The sequence below is a fragment of the Rhinolophus sinicus genome, chromosome 12, assembly GCF_057876585.1.
Source record: "Rhinolophus sinicus isolate RSI-liver-muscle chromosome 12, RSI-T2T, whole genome shotgun sequence".
NCBI lineage: Eukaryota > Metazoa > Chordata > Mammalia > Chiroptera > Rhinolophidae > Rhinolophus > Rhinolophus sinicus.
Genome location: NC_142512.1, coordinates 23,376,280 through 23,389,001, shown reverse-complemented (window position 1 = coordinate 23,389,001; position 12,722 = coordinate 23,376,280). Strand labels below are relative to the sequence as shown.

Genomic DNA, 12,722 nt, shown 5'->3' with positions numbered 1-12,722 from the left:
CAGTGAGAAACGTCACCTGCAAGTCAACGTCACCAACCCCGTGCAGTGCAGCCTGCATGGGAAGAAGTGCACCGTTTCCGTGGAGACGAGGCTCAACCAGCCACAGCCCGACTTCACCAAGAACCGCTCGGGCTTCATCCTCAGCGTGCCCGGGAACTGACGCACCCAGTGGGGCCCGCCTGGAGCCCGGAGCGCTGCCACTCAGCATCATAGGCCCCCATCTAATTGCTGATCCCTGCTGCCGCCCAATAGAAATCAGCTCGCAAGGGTCCTGCCGGGGAGGAGCCCCTCTCTGCCTTCTCTCAGGCCCCTCTCCTGAGGGCTTCTTCCTGGCTTCCTTTGGTCCCCGTCTTCGCTGCCCCGACTGCCCACGGCCCCCGCTCAACAAACCAAAGACCCCGGCGCCCTGACATCCAGACCACCTCACACCTCAAGGCCATGTGATGGTGCCTTCAGTGGAGGACGCCTCCCTTGACTGGCCAAGTCGAGGTAGTGTCCCTGGACCCACTGGCCAGCGGCTGGCCCTGCAAGGGGTGGTGGGGGGGAAGCCCAGGACAGTTTCCCCCACCAAAGATGTGCCCCCCAGGGCGGTTGGTGGAGCTGAGCTGGGGATGTAGCCCTGCTCTCTCCGTGAGCCCATCCTGCCGCCCCCTCTGCCCTGCCCTCGAGGTGATTGCAGCCCTGTGACCTGACTTGGAGCTTCTCAGAGCTCCTCGAGGGACCCCTCCCCCCACAGCCAGCCAAAGCCACCAGGTGAGCAGGTTCACCTGTAGGGCCAGACCCTCAGCCCAGGAGCCAGTGGCCAACAAAACAGCCACACCCAGCTGGCAGTGCAGCCTGCCCAGGGCCTGCCCCGCTGCCCCGCCCCCTCTCCAGGAGAGAGCAGTGGGGGCTCCAAGGATCACCTTGCTTAACCATGCAGCCTGCACCCAAGATTGCCTGACACTTATTTTTGCTAAATCAGATATGATGTCTGCTGTGTCCACACTCTTTTCAGGAGTACTAATAAGAAAATGGAGTTGCAGGGGCTGGGGGAGCAGTCAGGCACTTGGAGTTTTCCCCCCTCCAACACCTGTTTCATACTCATTTGGAGAACGAGGACTGGGAGAGGAGGGTCGGAGCACACAGGAATTCGGGGAAGTAGAGGGACAGAACAGCGTGGGGTCCTGGCACTGCAGGCCAGGCCAGGATGCCCACCCCCACCGCACACAGACCCCGTCTGCTGGGCACACGGGCCCCATGCCAGGAGTACAGCGCCATCTTGCCAGTCTCTGCCCCGCAGAAAGCACACGCCTTCAGATGCCTTCCTGAGACCACCGTGTGGTGCCTCCGCTGAGGGGGACGCCGCGAACCTCTGGGCAGCCTGGGCCCCCCTGCCAGGAGCCTTGCAAGGAGACTCAGGGCACCCTGTGTGGTGAAGGGGCTGAGGGGGAGCCCACGCCTCAGGAGGAGCCTGGCAGGGTGTAAAACAGGGACATGCTGACGTTTTCTTCACTAACTGCCACAGATGCTGCCCTCTGCGCCCCACCTCCTCCCCCGCATGGTCCCGTCCTGCCACCCTGACCCCACAAAACACACCCAGTGCCTGAGTGCAGCCTCTTGTGCCTCACCCATGACCTGACATGGTCACCTTGCTGACGCCCAGATGTCCCAGCAGCCTGGTCGCCTACGCACCCCCACCCCTGCCTCCCAGGGCCTGCAGACATTTGCACCGTGTGCTATTTGCAATGAAGAACCCGATTAGCATCCTGTCCTTGGAAACCCACTCTCACTCCCGGAGCCTGGTCAGATAGCTGCCTGCACAGCGCAGGGGCGCCACCACCCCAGTTTAGCAACGCTCGTAGTTTTGCCAATCATCTTGACAGTAGTGGAACCATCTTAACTGGAACATCGCCTCTCCATTCCACTTATCCCCCAAACTCGTCGCTTTACACTAGATACATGCAAACGTATGTTGTAGACACCAAAACGGAACATGCCAAATGAGTGCCTTTCAGAGGCTAGAGAGGAAGAGGAGGGTGTCGAGTCCTTCCTCCCACCTTTCCACCTTGCTTATGGCCCCTCAGCCCAGCTCCAGGGCCTCCCGGCTGAGGACGTGAGGCCCGCCTGCGTCAGAGCACTTTTTCATGATGTCCTAAGAGCAGCCCGTGTGGCAACTGCAGGAGGATCAGGAAGGTCAGGCGACAGCGACAGCAACGCTTCCAGGTGCCGAGGGGAAGGCAGGAAGGACACAGTGATTGTATGCAATGAAGTGTTTCTCTTGATTTAGTTCAATGCAGTTTTATGGGTTGGTGCATATATTCCTGTTTTCCATTAAATTAACTATTTCTAAAGCATATTTTGATTTACCATCAAGAGCAATAAAGCATTAAATCTTATTTTTAAAAGTGTTCTGCTTATCTGTAATTGGAAAGCACCTATCATTGTGAAATTCTGGCTTATGTGAAGTCAACTGTTATCCCAGAGGATGGAAGGGAGCATCAAGCACAAATAAGGTAAAAGAGGATAATTTACCTGAGGCTTTTGAACAAAAATATTACATGGTGAGCGAGAAGGAAGCTGGGAAGCTGTAGGAAGGATTGAAGGGGGAAAGGCAGTGGAGTTCAAACACTTTCTTCCGCCATTGTGAGGCCTGTGCACTAGACTCAAAGTTCAATGTTCGCAAGTTTCCTAAAATCGAAGCATGTATGTTATCAAAGGAAAGGCTGGGATTCCTATGGCTGTAGCTTGGGGAGAGGTATGAATGGCAGCCAGGCAGGCTCTCCCCAAGCTGGCTTGGTTGGGGGACAGTGGGAATGGCAGTAGAATGAGTGGGCGAGAGAAAATCAGGAACTTCATGGTGGCGGGAGCTGCAGACGAGGCAAGGGCCCAGCAGCCACAGAATGCCACCCGGTCATGGGTGGGAGAGAATGTGCGGCGAGGCTTCTGTGACTCAGATCAAGGGAAATGCCCTGAAGAAAGCGAGTGGCCCTCATCGCTGGGCTGATAGCTCTCAAGTTGCAACCTGAGCAGAAATGCCTTCCTCGTGCCCAGGGACAGCTCCAGACCACAGGTGCAGGGCCTGGGGAGGACTGAGTCCCCACCACCTAGTCCTGAAGCTTAGACTGGTGGCCTGAGTGGGCAGAGACCACTGGCAATACCTCGTTTGATTGCGCCTCACAGGTGTTGCATTTTTAACAAACTGAAGGCAAGACCCTCCACCAGCAAAAAGACTGGCTCGCTTGATTGCGAGACTTGCTTTATTTCAATGGTCTAGAACCAAACCCGCAGTATCTCCAAAGTATGCCCGCACAGCCAGAGGGGGCCCCACCCTTGCACCATTATGGGTTGGGTGGCTGTTTATCTGGAAGCCCCAGGGCTGGATATCTCTCATAGAAACCTGCAGAGCAAAACTGGCAGGGGTGGGCCACAGGGACACCAGGCCTGAGAGCCTCTGGGCAGTGGCGCTGAGCACAGCCAGGCCCAGGACACATGGACGCAGCAGCCTTAGAGCCATGCTCCACAAATGAGGTGTAAGGCATGCTGCCCCTGCAAGACCACTCAGCCAGCCCTCACCAGGGCATGCCTGGGCCTGATCCTCCCCGGCCAGAGGTCCCAGTCACCCAGCGCCACCAGGCCAAGGGAGCCACGCCTGCCCCGCCCAGCAGCTAAACCAGAGTTGACTTAACCTGTGCTTCTTTCTTAATCACCTTACCATCAACGTGCTCGTTAAGCCCTCTCCCCTATTCCTGCCCTCCTCCCATCTCCCATTTCCCTTCCCCGTAACACAAATCCAATTATGTTGAGAGCAGGAATCATTTATAAAAGGGGACCCCAGCCTGCTCATGAATGATGTGCCCACAAAAGAGATCTATGTAATGGATGGTCAGTGCATTTTATTTAATCAGCACGGTACAAAAATAAATAAAAATAAGGGAAGGGGAATTAAATTACAGCCAAACTGAGCTTCATGACCTTGTCAGATTATAAACCACACATACTTACAAACACACTACACATACATACAAAATGAGACAAATATAAATTAATATTAACAATACCCACAGTTTGGTCAAAGAATAGCTACAGAAGAAATTGCACTAAAAAACCAACATACATCGCACGTTGTATAATTAGCAGTTTCAAATATACAGCTATGAATAATTCCGAGTGAAAAAAATGGCACATTTTCTTTTCATTGCAAGTTTAACAACTGTTGGAACAAAACTAAATTCTAATAACTGCATAGAAAGAATATATCAACCCTTCAGCTTTACAAGAAAGAGTAAAACCAAATCCTGAACTATTATTCCTGTGACTTGTTCTGTGCACGGGTATAATTTTCACAGCCATCTGTTCTAAGATTATTTTTCTTACGACACAAAATGTTCCTGGTTTGCATGCACAATATCACTGTAAAAGCAACAATTAAAGAATAAGGGGGGTTTTTTGTTGTTGGTTAGTTTTTTCCTTTTTCCTTTTTTTTTTTGTTTTTGTTGTTGTCCTAAAAGTAGTCTTCATAGCAGCATGTCAAATGGGTTCATTGCTTTCACACTTAAGTGTATCAGTTCCTTTACACAATACTGATGGCCAGTACAAGAAGAGGGAGGAGAACAGGACAGGCTTCATTCACATTGATGGAACCAGTTACTTCCTTAGTCCCCAACCACTCCTGAAATTTGCACCTCCTCCAAAAACTAAAAAAATAAATATGGAGAAAGAGAAGGAAACACACAAAACTGGAATCCTATGGATGCAAAGTAACTGCACAGTTTTAGGCCAAGTTCAGCCAGCCAACCGAGTGACTGCAAACATACACCCCTCTTGAAACTCGGCACCGGAACCAGCCTCTTCCATGCCTCCGGTGCCGCTGCCCCTGAGGGCCTCCTACCTCAGGTCGCCCGTGGCAGCAGGATCTGAACAGACAGGCTGTGTGACAACTCCAGCAGAGAAGAGGCGCTGCATTCGTGAAGTCTGTGCCAGCAGCCACAGGTTCCTTCCAGCTCTGCATCAGATCATCTGGCCATCCCAGGAATGGCTCAGCACGTGGGCCTTGAGGCACAGCTGGGGCAAATGCTCCCGGCCCAGCCAGGCCCTCTTCCTCATATCCGGGCATACCTCGGGCCCAGCGAGCTCTGCTCCAGGGCTCTTAAACTGGGACCTCAATTTCACAGCTTTCTTTTCATGTGAATTTCAGTAGTGCTTGTGCTGAAACTGGCAGCCACCAGGGACCTAATCCTATGTAAAACGACCCTCTGGCTTCCCTCCCCCCTCCCAGCCACCCATTCCAACACTCCCTGGGGGATTGGGCAGAGAGAATTCCCTGTGGCATTCACACTGGTCTTTGTTCCCCAAAGCCAGAGTGATGGGCCATGGAGGAAGACTGCTCCCTTCTCTTGGTCCTTTCCCAAGTCCCAAGCCACCAATCTGGGAGACTTAGGAAGAAAATTGATTAAGTACACATCATGTGTTTTTACAGCCACTAAATTGGAAACCCAAACCAGCAGCTGCAAACCATCAGTTGTAGAATCAGCAGGCCTCCAAAGCAATCAGGAGTTCTACTCCCGGCTTGTAATTGTCCCCAAGATCCAGCTGTCTCCCTGGGCCTCGCCGGGCAAGGCTTCGTCTTCAGAAGACACTGAACTGTTTGGGAACAGTTTTAAATTAACAGGGGTAGGGGTGAGGGTACATCATGACTACCCCCCGCCCTCCAGCTCTGCAGAACAAACGTCATGTGCACCAGCGAGAGGCCTTAGCCCTTTGGTGGGCACCGGTTTAGTCTCAGGCATGGCACCCCGACCTGCCCAGAAGGCAGGTGGTTGATAATGGGCACCTGCAGCTGTCCTGGCCTTCCCCACAGGGTGACTGAGCTGCATTATCCAAATGAAAAATTCACCCAGTAAAGGAGCTGTCCCCAGCTTCACCCCAACCCCTTCAGCTGGGACCCAAAATAAAAGAACTTCATGAGTCAAACCAGCTCATTAACCAATACGACCAACACAGCTGGGAGCAGGGGACAAGGGGGCTGGGGGACAAGTTCCGTGTCTTCACTACAGGAAAGCCCTTCTCCCTAAAAAAGAAAAGAGAGCAAACCAGGGTTGTGTACGGCCAAACAACAGGACGCAATCTGGGCATCAGGCCGGCTTCTCTTCAACTGAAGCAGCATCTTGCCTCACAACCCACGGCAGAGCTCAGTCAAGGCGGCTGCTCCAGGAGCCTCTGGGAGAACGGACAACCCAAAACAGGAGCCAGAACAGGGCCTCCAACCAGAAGCGCTCGCTCTTCCTTGGGCCACCTGGCCAGAGGCCCCTCTCCAGCTCCCAGGCAAGGAGCAGCAGACAGTCTCACCTGCCCTGGTCCAGCAAGGGCGCAGGTGGCAGAAGCAGGTCAGTCCTTTGAATTCCCCAAAGTAGGAGGTCAGGGGCCTGGGTGGCTCTGAGTACATCTTCTGGGTTTTGCAGAAGGTTCTGGAGTTCAAAAACGCCCAGAGTTCTTGGCAGGGCTGAAGAAAACCCCAAGGAGAGAAGGTGGGCCAGGAGAGGCCCTTGGTGGCTTTGCTAGACATACTGTACATAAAATCTGATTTGTTTAATAAATTTTTAAAAATGAATTGAATCCTTAAACCATTATGCAGGCTCCAGGGCTCACCGATCCAGCCCTAGGAGGAGCCGCTTCTTGTCCTCCTGGCCACTCTCGTTCTTCAGGTCGGAGAACACCTGTGTGAAGTAGTGCGGGTCGGCATTGATCTGCAGCATCTTGGAGCTCATGAGGTTGATGACAGAGAGGCAGCGGTCCCAAAAGGCCTCCTTGCAGCTCTCCACTAGGAAAGGCTTGAGCGGGTAGGAGATCTCGTTGCCCATGTAGGAATAAGAGAGGTACAGGCAGGTCAGCAGCACCGCCTGGAGCTCGTGGTCGGAGCCCACCTCAGAGGAGATCACGTCCCTGCAGAGCATGTAGAGGAAGACCACATTGGCGGGCGTGATGAAGCCCTGGTCCTGCCAGCCCTGCAGAAGCAGCGAGCGGTCCACGCTGCGCAGCCAGAGCACAGGGTCCGTAGGGGACAGGTGCTTCAGGCGGTAGCACCGACGGCAGAGAAACTCGCCCAGGCAGCGTAGCAGCTCGCTGGTAGACGCCTGGACGATGACCCGCTTGGGCGTCCCCGCGGAGGTGACGGCTGGGTGCGGGGCCTTCTTGACGGAGGAAGAGACCCCGGTTTGGGAACCGGAGAGCTGGCTGGCAGCGGGGGCGGGCGGCTGGGCCGGTGGGGGCTGGGCGAATGTGGACAGGTTGGCGCACGACAGCGACTTCTTCAGGTTCTCATTGTTGAGATGGGTGACGTTGTTCTGGTAGCTGCTGTTGGGCTGCACCTTCTTGGAGTTCTTCTTCTTGGCCGACACGGCCACGATCCTCTTCCACGGCAGCACGGAGATAATGGAGTGGCGCTTCAGGTTCCTGTCCTTGGCATTCTTACTGTTCTGCACGGCCGTGTAGTGGCCCACGGTGGCCGCGCCATCCTCAAACAGCGTGGCCTTGCGGTAGCTGGGGGACAGGGACAGCACCGTGCCCATGGTGCCGCTGCGCGCCGGGCGGGGGCCCGCGCCCCTGCGCGCCCAGCCTGCCGGCCGGAGGGAAAGAACAGCTCACCAAGCCCGCGGTGGCCCAGGGGAGGAGACAGGGCGCTCCTGGGGGCGCGTGCTGCCCCTTTGGATCTGCGTGTAAAACAAGATGGTTCTCAGCACCAGGCGGGGCTCGCGCCGCGCTTCTCGGCCCCGGCCTTGGCGGACCCCGCGGGCCTGGCCCCCAGTCCCGCGCCCGAGCCTTCCCCGGGCTCCGCGGCCCCGCCCGCGCCGCAGCCTGGCTGCCTCCACTGCGGCACCCCCAGCCCGCCGCTGCGCTCCGTACCGCCGCAGGAAGAGACCCCCACCTCGACACCGCGCGCGGCCCCGACCCCGGCCCTGGTTTCTCGGGGCAGCGGGGGGCCGCGAGGCGCAGGCTTACCTGGAGACGGCGGCTCCTGCGCTCCGCGCCCTCTGCAATGCGCGCCGCGGTCCCCGCGCTCAGCGGCGCTCGGTGGGGCTCGTGCGCGGCGGCGGCGTCGGGAGCTTCTGTCCAAGGTTCTGCAGGCGTCGCGGCCCCGCCCCCCGCTCGGCCGTCTTCACCGCCGCCGCGCTCCCGCCCCGGCGCGCACTTCAGCGGCCTCCCTCTCGGGAGCGCGCGCGGCCCACGCGCCGGCGCGGGCGGACCTGGTGTCACCCGGGAGCCTGGGCCGCCGCGGTTGTCAGCACGAGCCGCGCGCGGTGCGGGCAGAGATGTGGCCGCGAGCCTGAGGCGTCTTTACTCGCCCCGCCCCGGCGAGGACCCGGACTCGGGCGGCGGCGGGGACTCGTGGAACCGCCCGGTCCCCGGGGCCGTTCCCCCTCGCACAGTTCGCCGCCAGCTCTGCGCCGCCGCGCCAGCAGCAGCCGGGCCGCGTGAGAGTCCGGGGCGCCCCGCGCAGCCAAGCTCCGGCCGGTGGGGAGCAGCGGGGCGGGGCCGAGGACCGACCCCACCCGCCGCCCCGCCCAGACACGTGCTGCCTTTGTTCCCGCCGCGGCGCCCGCAGCTGTGGGCCGCGGGGGCGCTCTAGGCCGTGTCCCCGCCCTGGCGACGCGCGGCCAGCCGGGACTGAGGCTGCCTCTCGAGTGGTGCGAGAAGCCATCCACCGAGGCCGGGACACTGAGCTCCTTCCTTCTATTTAACATCCTCGTCCACCCGAAAAGAAGCTTGGGAGCTCGGGGAGGAAGATGGGGAGAGGCGAAGCTTTTACTGAGGCTGCCTGAATGACACGCGTATCCCGAGTGGATTGTCCCCATCGGTTTTAGTGCCCTCCCCTCCGGGACCTCCTTTCCCCCATCCCAGGTAAATGCGCACGCCTGGGTGGGTCTCAGAAACCCAGGCTAGAGAGGCGTAGCTTCCCCACACCACACCAGAGACAGGAAGGGCCCTGAGGCCCCTGGCCCAGCCGCAGCCCGAGATAAGCCAATGAATACTAAGCTCATCACAAATGTGACCTCGAAATTTCCACTTGCCCTCTTATCTCTTAAAAGTACAACTGAAGCAACTGCTTCTCCAACCAGCCGCTGACCCGCTGATTTAAATGTTTTTCATGCTAAACGTGTATACCCTGTTTGCCCGAAAATAAGACCTAGCTGAACCATCAGCTTTAATGCGTCTTTTGGAGTCAAAATTAATGTAAGACCCAGTCTTATTTTACTATAAGACCGGGTCTTATGTAACATAGGATTTTATTTTCGGGGAAACACGGTAATTTGAAAACGGTGCCAGCAAAATTATTAAATTCTGAGTAAAATCCTGGTTCTAATTAAGAACTGCTCCTCTCACAGACAAGAACCTAGATCCTTCACAAAGGACATTCTTCATTTGTTGTTCTTTTAGTTTGGTTCTGGAGATTGATTCAGATTTGACCACAAACCTGGGAAGAGACTCAAATCCTATCTTAATTCAAATTCTCACCCCTGGATCTTGTGAGGAGGAAGCAGCAATCCAGAGGAGAATGCCCACTTCCCTGACTACCAGACCACTCTGGCATACCAGGCTGTCAATCTGTGCCAGCTCTGCCTACTGCCCTAAGCAGAACAGAAATCTGGTACCATTCCGAACAATGCTATCATCAGAAAATACTAGATTTTGCTTATGTACTACCCAGAGATTTCTTCAACAGTGGCAATTGAAAACTTTAGGGAAGTATGGTGACCATACAGTGCAAAATGCATTGCTCTGTACCCAGAAGTCTACTTCTTCCATAGCCCTTCAGAAACATCCACAGCAACTGTCAACTTAAGACGATGAAGGATATGCCGGTCCTTGTGAGTGTTCCTCAGTGTACAACCCCTACCTGATCTTCAGATGGAGCTTTCTCAACCCTCCCTCTCTGTAGCAAGAAGTAATCTCCTTCAGGTTCCCTGGGCCAAAGACTCTCGTCCTAAAACAGCTGAACCCCATCTTTTATCCTCCAGCCCCTTGTGGAGAGGCCCAGCTCCTGAGTTGGCCCATGTCTACATTGCTTTTGCTGTCCCAAGTTCCCCTTCAGACTCTGGCGTTGAACAAAGGTTAAGTGCTCTCCACTTCCCCAAATATGCCTAGATTTCTAAGGCTGTAACCCAGCCCCCAGGAACCATTGGGACCCACTCCGTTACCTAGATCTACAAATTTCAGTTGTAGCTATTCCAATTCATAGTGGACAGTACCAAGCTCCACTTCACGCCACTCCATTTCCTCTCTCGCCTTTGTCCAACCAGCCCTTCCCCACCACCTGCAAAGAGCTCTTGGCAGAATTACCTCAACCTCCTCACACTTGTCAAAGGCATGTTTGTAGCAGAGCGTGAATGAGTTAGCACTGCCAGCCCGCTTGCTGTTGTGACTGACAAGGGGCTGTCCGGAACCCGTCCACCCATGCCATTCCTGCTCTGTTTCAAGGTACCACATAGCTCCTCTGTTCACCTAACCCTCCCACCCCCAAGCTCTCATCACCACTCCAACTGCGAAGCAAGAAGAAAGGGCAATAATCTGCCAGAAATGGCAGAATCAAGGACCCAGAAGGCAGACCTGGCTGAAGGATGCGGAGCTGTTTTCCAAAGAACTGCAGGGAAGATCTCCAAATCCCACCCCCATCAATCAGCCTATTTATCCTATAGTCTATCTCTAGCTGCCAGCAGGGCCGGCCTGCATGCCATCTGCACCGCTGGGCTGGGATGGCCATGCATCGCGGGAGAGTCCCTGCCCTCTGCATGCCCCCTGCCCCTACAAACCTGGGGAAGGCCAAGGCCAGCCAGTAGCTTCCAGAAGGGGTTCCAAATAAAGCCAGGCTGAGCCCTGGCTCCTGAGGAAGTCGTGCTTGGTTCTTCCAGGGATCACAGAGCAGCATCTAGTGGCCCTTCTGGGCAGCACAGATTACGTAACTAGCAGGCAGCAGGGCTCCAGAACTACGGCCGAGCTGGGCCTCTGCTCCCAACACCATCAGAATCTCATTAACGCGCAAGAAAGCCCTAGCCCCATGAAGGCTGGTGCCCAAAAGGGTCCTTAGGTGAGGGGGCCGGGCCCAGGCCACCTGAACCTCTCAGCTGGGTCTAGACCCAGCTTATTTGAGGCCTGGAAGGGAAGCAGTCCTGGAGGTCTAGAGCAGCGCTGTCCAAAAACACAGAACGTAAGCCACAAAAGCAAGCCACACGGCTCATTTAAGTAGTAGCCATATTTAAAAAAACAAAAAACAAAAACAAAGGTGAATTTAAATATTTAACCAAATAATGCTCAAAATATTTCAACACATAGTATTTATAAAAAAGCTGACCTGGGGCGGCCCATTAGCTCAGATGATTAGAGCACGGTACTCTGAACAAGGTTCCAGTTCCATCCCCACATGGGCCACTGTGAGCTGCGCCCTCCACAACTAGATTGAAACACACTTAAATAAGTTTAAAAAAAATTCTTTTTAAGCTGAGCTATTTTTACTTTTTTTTAAAGATTTTATTGGGAAAGGGGACCAGGACTTCATTGGGGAACAGTGTGTACTTCCAGGACTTTTTTCCAAGTCAAGTTGTTGTCCTTTCAATCTTAGTTGTGGAGGGTGCGGTTCAGCTTCAAGTTGTTGTCCTTTCAGTCTTAGTTATGGAGAGCGCAGCTCAGCTCCAGGTCCAGTTGCCGTTACTAGTTGCAGGGGCGCTGCCCACCATCCCTTGCGAGACTTGAGGAATCGAACCGGCAACCTTGTGGTTGAGAGCCCACTGGCCCATGTGGGAATCGAACCGGCAGCCTTCGGCATTAGGAGCACGGAGCTCCAACCGCCTGAGCCACCAGGCCGGCCCTACATTCTTTTTTCAATACTAAGTCTTCAAAGTCAGGTTTTTGTTTCCATGTACAGTGAGTGCATCCCTATTCAAAGCTACATCTCAAGAGCTCAGCAGCCACATGTGGCTCATGGCTACCCACTGGACAGCAGAGGTCTAGAGGAAGTCATCAGACCTGTGAAGGGAGCAAAGGAAAGGGCTGCAGCCCAACTGAGCTCCTCAGGACTGCCCTGGGCTTGAGAAACCCCTCTGCTCCAGCTCTGGAAGCCTTTGGAATCTTTTGTCAAGTCCTTTATTGAATCAAATCTCTTCCTGCAAGGGAAACCATACACAGAAATATGGTACCGAAAAACAGAATAGCAGAGTTTCTCAGACTGAAGTAGAGTTGGCAGCTGGAGCTCACCCCTTCCTCCTTGTGGCCCCAGGGCCCCTCAGAAGAACCATTCCCAGGGTCTGACAGTATGACAATCTGCTTTTTTGTTTTTCTGGGGGGGAACATTGAGGAACAGTTTTTCCAGGATCCATCAGCTCCAAGTCAAGTCATCGTTTTCAATCTAGTTGTGGAGGGCACAGCTCACTGGCCCATGTGGGAATCGAACTGGCGACCTCGGTGTTATGAGCGCCGCACTCCAACCACTGAGCCAACCGGCCACCCTGACAATCTGCTTTTGAAGATTCCAAGTGGACACTAAACCACAGCTGTGTCAGGACTCTCCAAGCACTTGCATTTCCATGACTTCATGTAACCATCAAACCACAATTACCAAGGAAGTGCCATTCACATTGTGCAGATGAGGAAGTAGGCTCAGAGGACACACACCCCACGTCCGTGTTGCCTTGGAAATACAGACGATACCTGAACACCACATCCCATTTCAGGCCTCACAGACCAACTTTCTT

General features: G+C 54.9%; 2 protein-coding genes across 2 annotated transcripts in view; one reads left to right on the top strand and one right to left on the bottom strand.

Annotated features, from left to right (window-relative positions):
* Positions 1–2,378, top strand: part of MYO1D (myosin ID) — a 285,824-nt gene extending 283,446 nt beyond the window's left edge. Inside the window, exon 22 of the mRNA XM_019732584.3 lies at positions 4–2,378. Coding sequence (XP_019588143.1) covers positions 4–160 — 157 coding nt within the window. The 3' untranslated portion in view covers positions 161–2,378. The remainder of the gene's footprint in view (positions 1–3) is intronic.
* A 1,477-nt stretch (positions 2,379–3,855) lies between these two features.
* On the bottom strand, positions 3,856–10,849 carry CDK5R1 (cyclin dependent kinase 5 regulatory subunit 1). Its single transcript, XM_074320000.2, has 2 exons — positions 7,978–10,849; positions 3,856–7,688 (listed from the first exon to the last, which is right to left on the bottom strand). The coding sequence occupies exon 2, from the start codon at positions 7,545–7,547 to the stop codon at positions 6,624–6,626; it is 924 nt and encodes a 307-aa protein (XP_074176101.1). The 5' UTR covers positions 7,548–7,688; positions 7,978–10,849; the 3' UTR covers positions 3,856–6,623.
* Positions 10,850–12,722: the final 1,873 nt, after the last annotated feature.